This window comes from Rhopalosiphum maidis, chromosome 4 (assembly GCF_003676215.2).
Source record: "Rhopalosiphum maidis isolate BTI-1 chromosome 4, ASM367621v3, whole genome shotgun sequence".
Lineage (NCBI taxonomy): Eukaryota > Metazoa > Arthropoda > Insecta > Hemiptera > Aphididae > Rhopalosiphum > Rhopalosiphum maidis.
The window spans coordinates 17,055,122-17,076,784 of NC_040880.1; the positions used below are offsets into that span (position 1 = coordinate 17,055,122).

At 30.4% G+C, this 21,663-nt stretch overlaps 1 protein-coding gene across 6 annotated transcripts in view; it reads right to left on the minus strand.

Moving 5' to 3' along the window:
* Nucleotides 1–3,060: 3,060 nt before the first annotated feature.
* LOC113549517 (eye-specific diacylglycerol kinase) overlaps nucleotides 3,061–21,663 on the minus strand; it is a 201,050-nt gene continuing 182,447 nt past the window's right edge. For 4 of the 6 annotated variants that reach the window (XM_026950860.1, XM_026950861.1, XM_026950862.1 and 1 more), the window contains 8 exons: nucleotides 21,022–21,174; nucleotides 20,715–20,907; nucleotides 20,499–20,612; nucleotides 19,965–20,009; nucleotides 19,666–19,732; nucleotides 19,134–19,291; nucleotides 15,689–15,852; nucleotides 3,061–6,602 (listed from right to left, as the gene is read on the minus strand). In XM_026950860.1, the coding sequence (XP_026806661.1) occupies nucleotides 6,553–6,602; nucleotides 15,689–15,852; nucleotides 19,134–19,291; nucleotides 19,666–19,732; nucleotides 19,965–20,009; nucleotides 20,499–20,612; nucleotides 20,715–20,907; nucleotides 21,022–21,174 (944 nt within the window). In that variant the 3' untranslated portion in view covers nucleotides 3,061–6,552. The remainder of the gene's footprint in view (nucleotides 6,603–15,688; nucleotides 15,853–19,133; nucleotides 19,292–19,665; nucleotides 19,733–19,964; nucleotides 20,010–20,498; nucleotides 20,613–20,714; nucleotides 20,908–21,021; nucleotides 21,175–21,663) is intronic. The other 2 variants (XM_026950858.1, XM_026950859.1) reach the window with 2 other exon arrangements.

Genomic DNA, 21,663 nt, shown 5'->3' on the forward strand with positions numbered 1-21,663 from the left:
TTAATTATTAAGTAATAAGTATACTTACATGGTATTTTTTTTGCATACAATTTTATAATTTATTTAGGCGCCTATACAAATTGATTTTATTTTTTTAAATATATTTTCTAGATAAGAGCTAAAATGTAACGGATGTTGGATATTGTATGGTTGGTAGATAGGTACTTAAATGAAAAGTGTGAAACGGGTCTGTTTTATATAAAATTTGTTTGGTGCTTAAGCCCTTTTTATATTTTTTGGATGATTTGCTCCAATTTAAAATAAAGTAAATATGTAGATACCTATGTATTTAATGCAATAGCAACATACAATACGGAGATATTAGGTACGATGTAATTACCTATTGTTCTATGTGTTATAATAAACAATCATACATTTATTGATTAATATAATTTTTATAAATTAATTTTTAAATGTATTATTAAATTCTCGTTATCTAATTATATAATACATTATCAGTGTAGTTATTGATTATTGAGTATCTAGGTACAGATTTTTAGCAGATAACAATTAAAAAGAGTAATTGAAGTCAGAGCAAGTGCTTACCTACCTATAATATTTTTGTAGGTACTCAACTATGGAAAAAATCTCTTAAAATGTTTTTAAATTTTGAGAGAAATAACTAAACAATAAAAAAAATTGAATATCAAGTCAAACAAACTTGTTGGCGATTGTTCATTATTATTGTAACACAAGAAACACTAACAAAATATTCTTATGATATACAAGAATTAAACCATATTACGTAAGTTCCAAAATAATTGAAAAATGCTTAAACTTTTATCCAATTGTAACAAATCAAACATTAATACATTAAATTACGATGATGTACCTTTGATCACAAAGCTTGACGAAAGCGTCTTAAATTTAAGAAAAATTTATAATATATGTAATTTATATTACTACATTTTGCTTTTTGGTCATTTGCTGTTTTTACTTGTTTATCTAAATTTAATATTATAGTATTATTATTTATTGTATTAATTTACTTTCAGGTAAGGGCGAGGGGCAAAAGGTAAACATTATTAAAATCTAGAGCAGTGTTTCCCAACTGCGGTGTTCCGCGGAACCTTAGGGTTCCGTCAGCCAGTGCCAAGGGTTCCGTGAGAAATTTGGGAAAATATATATTAATTAGTAATATTTTTAATTTTAACTATGATTTGAACATAGAAAAGCTCCAAAAATTATATTGCGGTTCTACAAAATGTTTAGGCTCCTGCAAAGGTTCCACGAGTAAAAAAGTTGGGAAACACTGATCTAGAGCGTCATGTCTCTAAACATGCCTCTGTCTAGAGAAGTCAAAACACTCAAAACCCACTACTTAAAACTGTTTAAGAAAGGATCCCAGTAGAGAAAAAACACCCAGTCGTGTCCCAGTAAGAATAAAAACTAGGCGGAGAGACGTGGCCGAGTAAGATTTGAATGATCTACGAGGATTGAGGAGGGTTGGATTAGAAATCAATAGATATAGTGGTAGATGATAGCTAGCAGGAGTCCTGAATGTATAAATAAGGATTTGTCCTATACCCATTTACGTATATATAAGTATATATATATTAATATATTACTGTAAACGTTCGCAATTGGTGAATGCTGACAGTCACCGGTTAATGTCGTCGTACACCATAGTCATTGGTGAATGTTAGACATATGTAGATTACATTTGTATTGTTAGTAGATATATTGATCATCCCGAAAAAATAAATGCTACTATATCAGAATTTTGAGTTTGTCTAACTTGTACATATACGACGCATTTTTTTAATAAAACACTTGTTTGTAAAAAATGTGTTTACCAATTATTACCAATATCGTTTTTATTATTTTGTTATCAGCACCACTGATTAATACTTTAGTAAAATTGTAATCTATAATTGTAAATCTAGGCGAGTAGGTTCTGAAGAATTAACGAAATAACAAGTACTATTTTTTGTCAAATTGTCAGTAGATGACCATATAATATAATATCATATATAATTATTAATATTAGGCATATATAAAATATAATATATTGCGTATAGGTAGGTACCTAGGTAGGTAATTGATAAAACAATGTTAATCCGAATAAAATATAAATATCATTATTAAATCGGGATTTTATATAACATAGTAATTTCAGACTGTCTATAAGATTTACCGTTCACATCTTCGTCGTATGCATTGGTACGAATACCATATTATATATATATATATTATCGTGTATATAATATTTTTATATAATAATTAATAATAACGTATTTTATCAAAGTGAATATAATTTTTTTTTTTTTAAAAAAAAGAACAGTATAATAATAATATATAATAATATAATAAACTCTCGTAAAACTAAACAAAAATCTCTACCACTACTCTATATCAATTATTCTAAATAATAATCGTTTTGATTGTCGAATAATAACAATAAAAATAACATTACAAACATTTAGTACAGGTGTAAATCAAAATCAACGAAAAAATGGTACCTCGAAAGCTACCGAATAACAACATTATCTAATAATAATAATAATATATACGTAGGTGGGTAGTCTACTTTTTTGATTAAATATTTATTTATTACACACAGAACCATTTGAGTTACCGTTTTCAAAAACAGTGAGGTTCATATTATATTAAAATAATATCATCCCCAGCATTTCTGTAACTCGATGTTTGAACGATTTTATTTATTATATACGTATATATATTTATATACAAACGGGAAGTGCTTTAGAAAAAAAAAAAACAATATAAATTATGTAAATAATATGTATGTACATTCAAATGTCACTTAGAAGATGTTAGTTAAGGTGGACAGAGGTTTAAAGAACAAAATTAAATCACAGTAATAGCTCGATAAAATAGTAACAACAGTGGTATTGGTGTTCATAAGTTCACGACGAAAAGAATCGTAATCAAGGCTTAAATCTAAAATTTCGAATAAGGCGATTATTTTAAATATATTTATATAATATATTTAAATACATAGATAATAATAATAATAATAATTGTTACCTACTATAAATAATACGAACTCAATAACATTTGTATAATAATAAAATTTAAAAATAGAATAGCCTAAGGTTTTCAAAAAATAGTATTTATATATTGTAATAGTAATAATAATAATAATAATAATATGTACCGATGAATATATTAATCATTAATGACAAATACTAGAACAAATAATTATTTAAATAAAGAATTTAAAGTACATTGTTTTCCTCACAGTGCTCTAATGTAGTTGCTAGTAACTTTTCATTAAGTGCAAAAAAAAAACAATAACAATATTATAATTAAAAAACGGAATCGTGTGGACATACACATTTTCTTGTTTAATTTTTCTTTCAGTTTCGTTTTTCTTCAAGGGAATGTGTCATGGTCATACATGTATGTGTTATTGTATCGTCTCTGTCTTACAAACGTATACAACATAACAAGTCTTATATGTTAAGAATAATCCATTTCCCAGCTTAGAGTTTGTTTTATTTTCGATTCGAGTTATGAGCATTTTTTTTTTAATTATCTAAACTTAATAATAATTTTTAAAATACTCGCATAACTTGTTAAAATTTAAATTTTAATAAAAAAAAGAGCTTACATAATGCCTTGAATACTATTTTTTACTTTCAAATTTGTTCGAAAATCGATTTGTCCTATATATATTAACTTTCAACGTTGAAATGGACTATTCTGTACGCAATATTTGTCATGTTCTGCGTTATTGTAAGACGGATACACAATAGGTCATGTATAGTTGTTGGGATTTCCGTCTCATGTCAAACGGTAAGTATATTAAAATATGATAATAATAATAATAATAATAATAATAATAATAACGTCATGGATGACAGACAATGGTAAAAGTTTATTAAAGTCAGTCTATGGTCGTAACATTTTTCTCTCTCTCGGTCTTTCGAGTGGTTTCGTTTCTTTGCCGCCAAATCGAAAAACGGGTGCACGTCATGGCCGACTGGTGTGTGGGTTAGGTCGAGATGCGCCGAGAGGAGTGACAGCACTGCAGTCAGAAGACGAAGTGGAGTTTCGAACGATTCGAATAATAACATGACCAAAGAAAAACGGTCGTCGACTATCGTGTATATATAATATATATGTTATATACACTATATATATCGTCGACTATGATGGTTATAATAATCATATAATATTAATATCTGTCTTTTTTAATTTATGTTTGAAAGAATATTATACATATTTCATCGTTCGACGTCGATATCGCGACAATAGGTCTGGCGATTTGGGATTTATCATTGGCTATACACAATACCTACGTATTATTATTATTATTATTATTATTATTATTATTGCGATATTATCGCATAGTTTGGGGGCGGACGTGATTATATTATTATAGTGGCGCGAGTTATTCGTCAACACCGGAAGCGGCTAAAATATCATTGTCTGCATATTATCATCATCGTCATCGCCATGATCGTCATCACGCCTTTTTCGGGGGCTTTGCAACCCTCGGCCGTTTCGCATCCAACGAAAACGACATTTTTGACGTAGACGGGCACGGCGGGTTAGTGTCGTATTAAGTTGTACCGCACAGGTGTTTTTCTAACGTCATTATTCGATCGCCTTCCGGAGGCGTTCGCGGTATAGTTTTTACGAGTTCTAAACTAGAAAAACGCAAACTGTTTTCATACACTCGTCGTCAGCGCCCGCAGTGTTGTTATTTCGTCGTCGTGCCCCGAGCTGTCGTACGTGGTTGACGCGGTTGTTATTTCGCGGGCGAAGGAGAATATTATATAATTTATAAAGAAATATAAGCTACGGCACAGGTCGTCAGCGGGGACGGGAAGACGGAAATTCGCTGGAGGCACCGATTCTCCGCGGTACGCTCGGCGGCACAAAGACAACGCGCGAATGCTGGAGACCCTCTCGCGACAGTGACGGAGAGAAGACGAACGCGCACGCCAAACGACGTTTACCTCATCACGAGATGAACCGCTCGCTCGATGATAATAATAATAATAATTATTATTATATTGTTATAACGATATTCCCGTCATAACGGTATAACAACGTTTTGGTCGGTTTGCCGGACGCGTTTCGCGCATTGATCATTATTATACTGCATATCGATCGTATATAGCTGTCCTACTATTAATACTATATTACTATCGTCATTAAATCTGTTGAAACTGCGGTCAAAGGGCCCGGCATCCCTCGGCCGATTTTCTGCCGGTCGTGCTGACGTGAAACGATCGTTGGCTATTCCGCCGGCGAAAACAGTTACATATTATATCGATTAGGAGTCGCCAAATCGCGTTCAAAAATCGAGAGTAGACCGCCGTCGTCGTGTATAATACGACGAAGAGCGGGTCGCTACGACGTCAATCCAGAATTTCGACAAATCGTCGCACACGAAATGTTCGCGGACGTCGCGTGACGAGACTGACAAGAAACACTTGGAACATTTTGAAAGGTTTTGCAAACAGCAATATTATGTAAGTACATCGGGGATGGGCTTCGTATTTAAGATGTATTTTTTTTTTTAATTTAACAAAACCAATTAATAATTTATGCAAATGAGTTCTGACGACAAAGATAAATTATTATCATGTCAAGTGATACGTCTATTATAGCTGTATATATCGAGTTAAATAATAATAACGAAGTATTTTACTTCTAACGTATAAGGCTATAGGGTTAGCGTGCAATGCGGTTTCACTATTATTACAATAGTTATTTGAAAAATAATAAAAAACGAATTCAGTAACTTTTTGAATTATAGTATTGAATTTCCTTTGTTTATTTTGTGTATCTAGACTTTAGGATGAAAACATCGATGTGACTGTAGTAGATAATATTATTTTGTCGCGTTAAGATATTTTTTTTCAGGTATCTATTTGCCCATCTGATCTACGTACGCGAGTCCAAATGCGTAATTAAAATACTGTTCCAAAACGAAGACGCGCGTTAAGGTGTGTAATACGTTATTGTATACCTAATAAACATTGTATTATTTTTGGTCACGAACCGTCGTATTTCGTCGTTGTGGTTTTCGTGTATAGTGACGGGGGCGTGACCGCGCCAAATGTAATAATTCGGTTTCAAGAAAACTCGCGGGACGTGTGTGCTTCGTCGTCGCGACGAATATAATGCACTAAAGCGTTAAATGGGGAAAAAAAAATAAAGTAACCGTTCAAACGTGTAATGCGATAAATGCATCCGAAAAGGAGTATGTGTATGTGTGTATATTATATATATATAATATATACCTATGTAGGAGGTGTATACGACTTCTGCGGAGAGGGTTTAGAGAGCGAGTAGGTATGGGGAAAACGTATACGTTGGCGTGAAATACGATTTTTTTTTCTAATTGACTTGTAGTGTGCTTTATATATATATATATTTTTTCTTATTTTTATCGATTCCACGGAGACTATCAAAAACGACGTACGCGTCGACGGATAGTGAATAAAAATATGATTAATTAATAACAATAATAATTATAATGATAATAATAATAATATAAATTTAAAATGTAGAATTTAGTGATAGTGTTTGATGTTAGTTTTAGCCGACTAATTCAGACGCAGCCGCCGTCTAAACCGATGTTTCCGTTTGGTCTGCAAACGATACGAACTGAGCTTGGCCTGAAACAAATAATTTCGTTTTACGAAATAGATTAATATATTAACATGGTACGCAATATTAAGAATGGACGTGACAAATGGTTGTCAGTTTTTCTTCTTAGTAATAATTATACGTGGTTATTTGAAGGGTGAGGAGGGGAAGTTAGCCTTATAGGTACTCTCACTGAAGTTTTGTATTGATATTTTCGTATAAATATTAAATACTGTAATAGGTATCGTCAGTTAGTTAGAAATAACCTGGATTCGTTGATCTGTTCTCGGAATGCGAACATTTTGATCGTTTCTGGGAATGAACTACCGCTGAGAACGTTTAATTAATACGATTTTGTTATCAAATTTATTTTAATAATTTAAATAATTTAATTAATTTCATACAAGGGGGTATTAAAGTGATACCAGTGATACCCCTGTATCATCCCGTATTTCAGCTATTTACTTTACACGGCTTATTGCTGCATTTAGAATTTTAATTATATGTGTGTTAAAAAAATAATAATACAAGAATCATATTCAAAATAATTATGAAATATAATATTTCTCACTTTTTGACACCAAAACTCAAAACGTAGGTATACTACGATATCAGTAAGTTCCGTCAGCCATAATTTATATTTATAAAAATGTTCCTATAACGTTTTCCATGCGACTGCACAAGTATAAATATTAATTAGAACCATCAGTGCAGTATATTACAACACGAATTCCATATTATATAATATAATGGTGCAGTGACGCAGTGTACATTATAATGTCTACACGAGTGAAGAGAAATGACACCATTAGCTTTGACGGTCGCAAATTATATTATAATAATATTGATAAGTGATAACATATTCCATTTCATATTATCGTATACCAGTGAAGCGCAGTTGCCAATTACACCCGTGGGGCGTGGTGTCAGTGTCCGCGCGTACGGAAAATTAATTAAACATAATAGATGGAAAACGCTATAAATCTATACTATAAGCTTAAGCATAACAGTTATATTACATATTATATTATTAACCATTGAACAATATTAAAATATTACCTCATGATTAATAATTATCAATTACACGATTTATGTAAATACAGGTCACTCGATAGAAATTACAATACGTTTAGATATTCCCTGTGTTCCCACTGCATTCAGTTCAAATCAAACCGATATTTTTCACGTCAAGTAAGTTTTAACTTATACAAATTAAGTTTCAAATACGATTTTACTGTAAATCTTATAAGTACTTACTTAAAATACAAAACCTAAGGAATATGGTTAATTAATAACCCGGACAACTCAATGTATACCTAGTTTATATACGCGCGAAACGGGTTACTACTTTTATCCCTTACGTCCCCAAAACGGAATTTTAACAAAATATCGTTACCGACACAATATATTATGTAGGTTGACACGTCTGGAACACGATGTGTGTCCAAAATTGTCTTATGATTTAAAGAGTCTTAACCGCATAAACCGCTAAGAGGTGACTGTGTCCTAATATTTATAGAGGTTAGAGGTACCTACGCATCTAATATAACATCGTAATCGACAATCGTGTGTAGGCAATACAATAAATTATAACAAACCCGAAGAAAAGTCATTACAGCGTGACAGATTTGGTTTTTACGTTGAAACGCGTCCGTTTCTCCGATATACACATATTTTGTTCAACGGTATTGCCGAGTCGACCGTGTACGTATTAATGTCTATAACGACCATAATAACACACCGGTGGCGTGTACACACGGGGCACTGTTATCAGAGTTTATTGAAGGGAATATTATACCTACACGATTTGTCCCGTACGGTTAAACGATCAGGAATCGTCGCGAGACCATTATTATTGTGCAGCGTGCTCTTCCGATGGTGTTTAATGTTCGCGCAAACTTTTTCAGGCAGCGCGACCGGGATCGAAAAGAGTAGATTACGTTCGCATAATAGTCATGAAGCGAGCACAACACCACGTTAATGGCACGTCCATATAATGTTATGCGGGATATTGGTCGTAAAAAAAAAATGTATGTATTAATATAAAATAATATATGTATACTCATATAATATGGTTTTACTGGGGTTTTCATATGAAATCTATGATAATTAATTCGGTCATTTTAAACCCGTTGTAGGTCACGTTTATTTTTTATATTTCATTGGTCCGATGGTGAGAAATTTTCTTAGTTATAAAAACATTATACACATGTAGGTGCTATTCATGATTCATATATACACATATTTATCGTGTCAATAACGTGTTATTGACTAACATATTATTATAAAAAATTGAATATTTAAGCTTTAATATTATTATTATTATTAGTGTTTAATACAATAAATCGATACAATAGGCAGTGGTATCAAAGAAAAAATATTGAAGTGACAAAATATCTCACCATACTACCAACGACAGGTTAACGAAATTTTCAGAAAGTTTTAAATTACTTAATTATATTTAAATATCGACTACAAACAATTTACAAGTAGTCCTCACATCAGCACTGTAATTGTTGGTTGTTGGATAATTACGATATTATAAATAAAAAAAATGTTTTGTGTAAAAATGAACCCGTAGCGTAACTATTCTTTTAAGTTAGGGTGGGGGCTAGATTAAAATCTACTATATCATATCCGAACTTCCGCCTAGGCAAACCAACTAGGTAGCTGCCTAGAGAGTAGGGATCCTTAAGTTAGGTTAGCTAAACCGGCGCACTGATCAAGTACCAAAAAAAAAAAATGTCACACAAAATAGGTCAACATGAAGAAATATTTCGTGTATAGAATATTATTATGAACCTAAGGTAGGTAGGTATAGTAACTTGGAAATTAATATTATGTTACACTATATTGTTATTTATATATAGTGATACAGCAGTGTATCGGAACCGTATTTTATACATTTTTAAAAGCAAATTAAAAACATTTTTTATTAATATCTTTTTAAAAGGCCCTTTCTTTAGTAGCTGCCTTGGGGGCTTGAGACCCCTAAGTTCGGCACTGACTGCATGAGCTAAAATAATATATAAGAAACCAAGTGCATGCACACGTGATAAAGATGACAATATTTAGTTGTATTGAATAGTTATTTTTTTATATCATTAGTCAAAAAAGTCAGCCAAGTTGTTCTGTTGTATAGCAAGTGTCGATAATAAGACCATATTGTGCTTATTGTTGTCATACTGAACTCTGGGATAGAAACGAGAATTGTTCGAACTGCACTCATAATATAACGAAAAAACTTTAAAAAAAACTATTATTATTAAAAATATATCGGAAGAATGATTAGTATATTTTTAGTATTTAAAAATAATGTTTTTATTATAATAATTACATACAAGTAAAATTTAATATTAATACAATATTTATTAATTTTTGATAATAATTAAAACCTTTGGTGACGCGCACAGGGCATAGGGTAATTATTTACCCTAGGTTACTTATAATATGCTTTAAATTATTTTGAGAATTTTCCATACTCTATTGAGTGATGCTATAATTTAGTAATTAGCTTAAAATTTCAAAAGTTCAATAATGTCAAAATGTAGTTATTATACTTATTAATATTTTCAATAAGTTATGTATCTACATTTATTTCTAAATTAGTTAAGTACGTTGTATAATAACGTTATTGACGTTATTGTAATATTAAATCGTTACTAAATTAAAAAAAAAAAACCACAACATAGCAAATAATATAGTCTTTTATATCGTGTAAAAATTTGTGTTACTCAACTTTACAACAGTGAATAGCTAATTAAGTGGTGCTTTTTCGTGCATTACAGTTTTAACATACAATTTGTGGACGTCTTCTTAATTCATTATAATAATATGCGTCGCAGCCGAATGTATATATATATATTTTTGACGGATACATAACGTAACCTGTTTGATGCGTAATTGATTTTACTATTTTAGAGAATACCCGAGAGGGATTGACCATCGAGACTTTGAAATATAGTTAGACAAAAAAAAAAAAAATCCCCGATCAAATCATACTAATGCAGACTTAACGGCTAATGTGTACCTATTATTTTTGCTGGATTCCAATATTCTTATAAAATTACGTCATCACGGTGGTAATCGATTCCGATTTATTTTTCCTGTGTATTACGCATCATTTCGTTGGATACGACTACGTTATGCGATGTAGTTAGCAAAAGCAAAAAATAAAAATAAAAATGATGCAAAAAAATTTCACGTCTACACGATGATGTTGAAGAACATTGTGCTGTACGTATAACATGGTTGTTGATTATTCAAACTTTGTACTTGAGTTCGTAGTAGTCGGTCGGATCGATTTATAAAATCACGTAACTATAAAATATTGTATACGCCGTTGGACGTTTTGTTTTTCAGTATTTAGGCCATCGAAAGGATTCGCGGAGTTATGGAATGCGAAATTGTCACGAACGTAGGAATTTAATTTTGTATCGGTGAATTTTGTCCCGTATTATATATATAGTATAGGGATGCTAAAGTTTTAATCTGATGGTCATTTAATTTTTAATAACTACCTATTATTCAAGCACAAATGATTTTTGAATTAATATTTGTTGACAGTTCAAATGAATATAGTTTAAAATTAATTTTAATTTTGGTTAAGCTTTTGTAACATCAGTTCAACACTTTATCGGATACATCCCGCCAGTATAGTATACCTTCAACTTAGTAAGGAGTGGCCGTGAGTAATTAAATAGGAAATTGGTTAGGATCGGCCATAAAAAAATATTGGAATAGATGAGTTGTGTTTGAATCTAAAATTAATTAAAAACATTTCTGAAAAAAAAACAAGTATTAACGCTTGTGATGATTATAAATATACGAATGAATTAAAATTGTATTTTAAATTATTATGCGTGCACAATTTTTTTAAAAAAAGATCGTCGAATACGATAATTAAAACGAGTTATTGGGTTTGATAAGTGAATTGTATGACGTTATTATATTATAAAGTAAGTATTTGAATTAAGTTATTTGAAACCTATGGTAAAATGAAACGCACACTTCCTGCACTTAATGTACTTGAAAAAAGGGTAGTATAAATAATAATTAATAAACTATACATTGAAAAAAATATTATAATTTTAGAAAAGATTGTTGGAATTTAAAAGTTAGTATTTTTAGCATAATTTACAAGGTATATCTAGAAAAATTAAAGAACTTAGGGAAATTCGAAATTCATATGAAAAATATATCACATTTTTTTTTAAACATACTTGTAGTATTATCGTCTATACTGATTAATTATTATACTAAATTTTTGATTTTTGATTAATTTAAAAATAATAACAAAATTTAAAAATTGGTAAAATTCACTTCTAATTGCAGAGTACAATAAGATATATTGACTGCAATATTATAACTTATAAGGCTAAATATATATACATATTAATGTAAATACATAATAAATATACTATTAAATTTAATTAAATGAGTTCAATTGAGTTTTTATTATTATTTTAAACTAAGGTGCGTTATTTTAGTTTTTCAATTGGGAGACACATGTTTATTGCAGACCAATTTTATAAAGCAACGCTAAACAATAATAATGCATAGCCACTTGGCCAGATGGATGGTGGTCCGCGTTGTACGCCAGGGATTTGGGATAATTGGTTAACAAATATGTAATTATTATTTATTCGTATTTAATGTTTATATTTTATTAATTTTATTAGTTATACACGACGATAAAAAACGGGGTGTGAATACCGAACGCATAGTTTACATGTGCGACTTTGTTTTTTCTGCTGTAATAATATATAGTTACTAGCGCTTCTAATGAATCAATCTCTAAAATGCGCCGTGAAACCAATAATAATAATTATTATTTTAGCAGTTTAATTTATTCTGATAATGATACGCGTATCTGCAGTTGTTTTTAAAAGCCAAAACGACAGATTTATCATGGACCCTTGGGCATACACTCACTGTCTTAATTCGTGGTGCGTATGCCGAACGTCATTGTGTGCTCCGTATACGCGTAAATAATGCCCAACGGACAGCATATTATTAAACAGTGCGAGTATACAAGACGTGTTGGTTTCTATTCGACTACGCGTACCTACAACGAAAACGTATCTTTTTGTTTTCAACGAGGGGCGTTACAGCGATTCGTTTTGTTGTTATTGTTTTTTTTACATTTTTTTTGTTTTTTTTTTTTTTTATACATAATAATATATAAGATATATGCATTGTTCTCGACGCCCGTATTTTTACAGTCGATCTTTAAAACACAAAAGTTCAGGATAAAAGAGCTACTCACATATTTTTTGTTTTCCGTTTTTCCGAACAATAGACGGCCGTACACATACACACTTTAACGAAAAAACCGCATCGAGCTTCAATGTACTCAAGACAAAATTATTTCTGACGAGGTCTATTTTAATAAGGATGTATCGCGCACGAATAATCCCTGCACACAGTTTTTCGCGCGCACGCGCGCACACACGTACATACACACACACTTGCACACGTGTGCTGTGAATATACGTTTTATTTCTTTTATTTCGTTTTTCGCTTCCGCTGACATTATTATTATATAATATTAAGACGTCGCCGCCGTAAGTTTTTTATTTCCATCATTACGAAGTCATCATATAAACGCGTAGTCGACGAGAACAACGCAACTATATTATAACTTCATGCGTACTATTTGGATCTACTTTTTAATTTTTTAATTATTGTCCTACATGATTACAGATATATAATATATAATATATATATATATATATATATATGTATTAGTTTACTCTAAGATTTTTAAAAAAAGAGTCACTCATTAAGGACATTTAAATTTATGAAATTTTACTATGATAAGTCGAGGCACCGTCCATTTTATTTTGAGTCTACATGGTAGGATCTAAAAAAATCCTATAGTTTTGCAGATCATGGTTGGGGGTTCGAGGTGATACATGAAAAAACTGGATAAACCGTTGATCAAAACTTAAGAGAATTATATTATCTGTTATTAAAAATGCATGAACTTCATGTCAATTTAAATTATATTTATTCAATTTTTCATTTCCTAAACGAGTTAAATAATATAAAATAATAATAATTACAATTATATTTCATAACTAACAAATATAAATTAATCATGTTGATTTATTTCACTTTAACTATAAAAACTATAGTTTTTCAATCAAATTGTATTTATTTTAACATTGATATGCTACATTAACATTATATTAATCCTTAGCATTGTTAAATCTAATTAATATTAGTGTTTATTTATTGATATTTACTTATTTTAACCCATAAAATTATTCTTAAACAATTTATTAATCGTGTAGAGTTCTTTTTCCCAACACCGGACTTATTAAAAACGATTTTGTTAAAACTTCTCTATAAATCATGAAAACTCCGCGTATTATATGAATTAAACTCTTAAGGTTAACGATAATCTACACAAGTTATGTCAATAACTGGCGTAATACTAAACTCATCAGTCACCACATTTAGTTGATCTTGTAAACACAATACAAAGCCACGTCCCTGTTTATAGGTAGGTAACTATGAAATAATGTTTGCAGTACATTTTTGTAATCATGAAAACATTTTTCTTACATAATTTTAAATTATTATAACATATTTTTGATAAAACAATTTTCTTGACAATATAAATTTTAAAATGTCATATCCCAAAGCCAAATATTTTTTTAAGGAATTTGATATTTATAATAATTGTGTACGAAATTAAAATGTATTATAATAATAAAAAAATGACAAAAACACTAAAAAATAATTTCTTTTTAAAATTATAGTATCATAATAATTTAAAGTCAAGTAAAAAAAATATTATTAATAACACAATATGCATTTTCCGAGAAAATCACCCTTTAGGTGTTATCTACATGATAATAATATTACAGTTACAGACGAACTGTGCTAAGAGTAGGTTAAGGACAAAACATATAGACATATACATAATATATAGCAATAATATAACCACGGGGATAATATACGTGATATATCACCTCCCAGACCTTTTTTTTTACATACTTTGTTGACTAGTTAGGAAAACTAAAAATATTACTGTTAAATAAAAAAATAAATATAATGTATGAATTATGAGGTATAAATATTTGTTTGTTTTACTCCTTATAACTCGTGACAATATTATGAAATACCCATATCACTCCCCACAAAATGGTTCTAGTTACGCCATTGATAGGTATATGTAGGGTAATATTTTAATTTTTAATAATACAACATAATGATATTACATAATAAATACGCAACAAAATCGCTTACTAGTATTAGATTATCGCAGCTAATAATCCTACTACCGATACGGTCGAATTATGCAAAATATAATATGACGTCTGCACTAAGGATTTTGAATGTATAGCGAGGATAATAATAGGTTTCTAGGGACGTCAGGAGCGTAAAAAAACGAATATTGCATGCAGTAACAGTTCAAGTAGGTACCAGAATAAGAAGTTCTAAAATTGTATTGTATACGTTTTGAATTCTACGTTTTTTCTATATTTGCTATTGTTCATGCGGATTTACGATCGAGTATAATAATATAATGTATCATAATATTATCGTCGTTCGTATAATATAAAAGCGTAATAGGCATGTGGTGAACTACATATGAAGGACGGGATCGTATTATTATTATTATTTTTTATAGCTTTTACTATGAAACACTATTTTTTGTTTTTGTTCTTTAAACAGATACAGACCGTATCGGTTTTAGCCTTTCCTTAGTCCTTAAGCAAATTCGTCGTTTCGTCTTCTGTCTAAAAAAAATTGAAAGAAATGTCACAATTTTCTAATAGTAATAATTGTTAATGATTTGGAATATGTTTCTGGTCGCATTTACACCACGAGAATATTAATTTTTATTGTTGAAATGTAGCCGTACACCGTCCCCAATTATAGTGCGTAGTTCTTTATAATAATGTATGAACCTGTGACGAGATGGGTTAAAAAATAATCGTAAGAACTAGACGATTACCTAACCTCGACGGTTTGACTCTATGTCATTTGGTAGTTTTCGTTTTAAGTCGTCGCGGCCGGGTGCAGGTATTTGGGATTATTTACGCGGCATTATCACTGTCTATACAATATATAAATACAAAAAGGAAGGGGTGGTACTTACATTCCAAGTATTTGGCGAGGTCGTAGTCTCTGGTCTGTTCGGCTATCTGTTGAGCCGTCCGGTCTTGTCTGTCGACGGCTAATAATGGCGCCCCGGCCGACACCAATAGGTAACAGATCTTTCGTTCGCCGTTTTGAACAGCCACGTGCAGCGCCGTCTGCCCCCTAAACGCGAGGAGAAAAAAAACAAAAACGCTTTAAATGATTATTTAGATAACTGTATAAGATAACATCTAATAAATGTGCAATTGAGTTTTGTCAATTTATCTCTGAAACTATTGGATTAACTTTGTTCAAACTGTCGTTTTTTTCTGCATTCGGGATTTCATAGCGGTTTGTGTAATAGCGTATGATAAGACGGGTGATCTAGAACTTTCGATCCCCTTTCCCTCCATGATGATACACAAGACGGAAATCAACGTTTTTATTTTAAGAAGCCGATAATATATATATATATATATATATATATTTAATATAGTTTTAGATAATAATTAGTTTATTTGTAATTTTGTAAATTTCGTTTCTTTAAAATATGTGGGGCTGGGGCAGGTGCCCTTAATGCGCTCCATCAATTATGGCCCTGAGAATAGCTTTAGGTATATTGTACAATTTATAACACTATAACAGTACCTATAATATATTACGTAAAAAATACTCACTTTAAACGTAGTCAGTGAAAAGTTTTAAGTTTTTATGTTTTAACTTCGCAGTGTTAACAAAAATATTATATAAATATAATTTTCCTAACAACAACTAGACTAGTTCTTTTCATGTAAATATGAGCATAATTAATTGTGGGGTAGAAGTCGTTCTTATTAAAAAACCAAGTCTAGGGATAAACCATTCAAATGAAAAAATCCAAGTGTCGGAAATTCACCTTATCCTTGCCCCTACTCGTAGTTAAACTGTGCCATTTTAGGCTCATTCTTAACTGCTCGTATAAAATACATTACACAGTATAATAGTATAAATGTAATATACAAAATGTTTGTAGGTTCGGGTTATCATCAAGCGAAATCGTTCTGTTTTTTGTTGATCCAACGCCTTAAAAGTACTATGTTGTCTGTTCTACACTTGAGTACGGTTCGCTAATTTAGACATCGGTCAGTTTAGGGCAGTCATAACCATTAAATCATGTCTAAAACATGTGTTTTTTTTTTTTTTACAAAAGTTTTTATCTTATGAGAATAATAGCAGTAAAATCTTTCATACGGTTGCTCTAAAGGATTACTATAGCTGTATTTTAAGTACGGGCCATTTATTGTCAGACGTTCACATTTTAATTTAATTGTATTTTTTTTCTTAATATTCTTAATTGGTTATTTCCGATAACATTGTACCCGAATAGAACATTAGAACCCTATATATTTTAAGTGTTATCACTAAGCGCACATTATGTAAATAATTAATCATAATCTCTAAAAAAAAAAAACCCTTATTAAATGTATCTATGTTATTTTCGTAAGAACGCAATGACGTGATTATAACGGTCGGATACTTCTCAAAATAATATAACGATATATTTTATATTTTCAATACGTTTTACCGTAATAATATGATTTTTCAAAACTACTTGAGAGGTCAAATTAAACTGTTATTCAACAACCTGTAACTTTTTTCTATCTCTTTAATATGTTATTTTATTTTATCCCAGCTGTTTTAAGAATTCTTATTTTATAACATATATGCTCCCATATTTATATACTTAACGATTGTATTATATGACGTATTACAATTGCATAAATAGAATACAAATGAAAGAACATAAATTAATATAACATTATATTATGTTAATATTATTATATTCGTAATTTATAATATTAACATAGTGAAGTTATAAGAATCGCCTATTTTTCGTCCTTTTTTGACAATTCATAAAATAAACATAACATTTACGTTTTCAGTGTTATAATAGGTACATACAACATCCTCATTTCAAAGAGGAGAAATTTAGATCCTTCAATATGTATCTTGTGTGATATTCTCTTACAATTTTTTAATATAACAACAATGACTTATACTTTGATAGATAATAATTTGTATTAATAATTTTTTTTTACAATATTGGATATCATTCACAACAGATATTATTATTAATTTTACGTTTAGGTATGTGAATTGAGAGTTGTGTCAAGAATATCGGGCAATCATCATCGCCATACATAGGCTACGCCAAAATTGTGACAGCGATCACATTAATCGTTAAGGATCATAAAATATTATTCAACGTTGAGTTAAATATTATAGAAATCACTATTTGGGATTTGCTGATCAAGAATAATACTTATATGCAATGTGCATAGTGCATACCTATAAAACAGTTGATTGGCCCGTAGACTCGATGTCTCCACGGGTCCCAGACCTCAAAGATAATGAAATACATGATAGAAGATTTCTGTGTAGCTAATATTATAAGTAAACGAACTGATGGTAAACATAATAAAATCATTTAATAACCAATATACAGAAGAATAATGGTTAAATCCTTAATCGTGCAGTATTTTCCGGTTAAAGCTCTATAATAAAGATCAAACCGAATGCGTATTATGTGGTGGCTTGTTTTATTATTTTTATTTTACTGTGGTAAAAACCAAATCATGTAGGCACGAGTACGTGAATGCGATTGAACGACATAATATAATATTATATCGAGTAAACGAACGACTGCGGTAGTATAAAGCTGGTTGCTGTGGCGTACACGTGCGCGCGTACCTACGACGAAACCGCATTAGCAGAGGCGGATTTACTCCAATAGTACCCTCGGGCAATTGAAGTTTGTGCAAGCGTTCACTATGTTCGCACCAACAGAGAGAAGACAATTTTTGCTGACGGTTAAACAAAACCACTCAGAAAGTGAAACAAAACGGTTTAAGTTTTTCTTCATTAAATAATTTAGAATATTTTATAATACCTCTTAGACGAGTTTTTGATTGTTTAACTTAACGCACTATAATAATACGGCCTAAATATTAAATATTATTTTATAATTATTACAGGTATGTAATCTACCTATCTTTTAAAGTAAAAAATGTTTTTGATTATTTTATAACCTGAAATTTTGTATCCGACCACATCACAACAATAAAATAATTTATATTATTATTTTTAGGTAGTATAATAATCAGTGACACTGCTGTGTTGATCATAAGTTACATCACTATCGTCAATTATAAATAATAGTATAATAGTAATGAAGTTAATTTAACCAATAATCAAATAAAATTACATTACTTTTAAGTTTTAACTTACTTAATAAAAAAAAATAAAAGTACTTGTCAAAAATAATTTTCATTACATTTTCATTATTTGATTAAAATGCCGACAACATTTTATTATTTGGAAATTACGTAATGTGCTACAATCTACAAATAGGGTTACTAGCCAAAGTTTTGGGTAGCTAGGTAATATGTATAGCTGATAGTAATATGTGTATCTGATTAACTCACTCTTGATTGTCTTTGATAGACACGATATTGGATGGCGCATTGGCTAGTATGTACCGAACCAGATTCGAATCGCCACGCTGGCTAGCCACGTGTAGAGCTGTCTGCCCGTCCTTGTTGATGGACATCAGAGAGTAACCCATTTCGAATAGATTTCTCAACTGAAAAACGAAAGTCGACAAAACGTTCAGGAAACGGTATTTTGTATTGTGTATATTGTACCGCGAAGCGTGGATATACACTATCATAAATGATGTTATCGGTGGAATAAACACAAGAAGCTTGTAAATCGATTTTAAACAGAAATCATAATGTAGGGGGGGGGGCGAACGATTTGAATAAAATATAAAAGTACTATAGTTTAGTACGGAAAAAATGAAATAAATGAATGGTTTAAATCATATTATTATATTATTTTATTTATTTTCACCGTATACTGTGTGCGGAAATGCTGGAGCATAGTTTCACACAAAAATAACGACATTTTATTATGAAACATAGGTGCAAAGATTAAATATGTGTTTCTATACATTACCATGTTTAAGTTCCCTGTTTTAGCCGCTTCGATTATTTTATCGGAAGTTCGCACTTGACCGTAATGACTGCAAACAAACGACAACACTTATTAAAAATAATGAAACGCTTACAAAAAAGATTCACTGAATACTTGTCATACATATTTTTATCATTTATTCGCACTTGACGTAAAAAACTTATATTGTAAAATTAAAATAAAACTACACACACACACACACATTCTTCTTCGTTAATTAAATAGCGAATCTTTTTTGTAATGTTTGTAAGATAGTGTGCTTATTGATTAAGTGTACTTACTGATCTTCATTTGATTGTAGGTCGAATAGACGATTGTATACTTCACTAAGCGAACATGCAAAATTATATAAAAAAAAAATAGAATGTAACGTGCATTGTTATAATATATGTTTTGAAGTTAAAAATATTTTTATTTCACAAAAAGTACTTTTGTTTTTGATGTATGAAATAATCAGCGTTTACTAAGTTAGGTATAACGGTTTCATACTCTCGTAAAATTTAAAAGCTGTTTATCGATAAGTTAATTTTAATATAATATTTTTTTTTAATAATTTATGAAAATAAAAAAAAATATAATCATAGTATTGATACCTATCGGATTTGCAATGAAATTAGAGTCTATTGATAAGCATATATCATTTATTTTGTGCATTGTTAAAATTGTTGGTGAAAATTATGTATGCAAATTATTACGTTTAGGAACAATTAAAGCCGTGAAGCTGAATGAAAACAAATGTACTGTGTAAGACACAATAATAGTTATTGAATCGAGTAAGTTTCGATGAAAATAATATTACAAGACCTGATGTGTACCTAGCTCTTGTGGAATGATTGGTTCCATTGACCTGGCCTTCGTCTTGTGGACATTTGACCGTAGAATGTGTTTTGATGCTTTCCAATCGACTTATCTCCGACTTTACCCGCATGCTTTAAACACCAACAACAATAGTAACCCTTTAAAAACGATGCTCCACTTACCTGATCTCGATGGATCATTAAAGCAAAATATTACATCTATTATATACTGACCTCGTTGTTGTGTCTTGAGCGCCTTGGTCGTCGGCCGGTTCTTTGGATTTTAGCACCACGGTCACATCTTCTTCGGTGGACGCAGCTCTATGTGGATCGTCCAACACGAAAAGCTGGTCGTGTGTGATGTCTATGAGGTAGTGAAGGCTTTCCTGAGCCCGGTCAATCCTAAAGAACCGTTCGGCTGTGCAACCTGTGTGCAGTCAAATGACAAACATTTTCTTTATTATTTTAGTCACTTGTCGTTGTTACAATTATAATTATTACTGCTCATAATAATATCTAGTAATAATCGTGTTATACGTACAGTCTACGAAACACCAATCGGGCGATAATTTTGGCATGGCATTACCCGCGTGGTCTTTTGATGGACTGCCGTTCAGTTCCAACTTATCCACTAACTTACGCACAGTTTCTAAATCTGCGACCGGTTCCACTTCGATCTCACCCATATTGATCGCTGAAAACATCAAAACAACAATCCAGTATGAATTACCTACTTAGATTGTAGTTTTATACAGTATACAAAATAATTGGAAGGTTTGTAATTGTAATTCAAATATAATGCAGATTTTTTTTGAAAAACTCAAAAAAAAAAATTAAGTATTTTTTTTATTTAGACCTCTGTAAAAGTTAGGTTTATATTGAAAAAAAAACTGTTCTTTAATAACTATTATTTTTCGAATTACGGCTATTGACTTTTCAATTAATTTACATATTGTATATACATGATAGGGGTTGGACACTTTTTATATACACGCATTTAAGATAAATATTCATAGTATTAATAAGAAATAATAGACACTCAAAATATTATGCGTTATCGGAATAATTAAGGATAACGGAATTTATAAAATACTTGTAATACTACTCAGAAAGTGTTTCAAATAGAAAAAAAATATTTTTTTCAAGTTATAAATAATTTTAAAAAGAGTATAAGTATTATAAC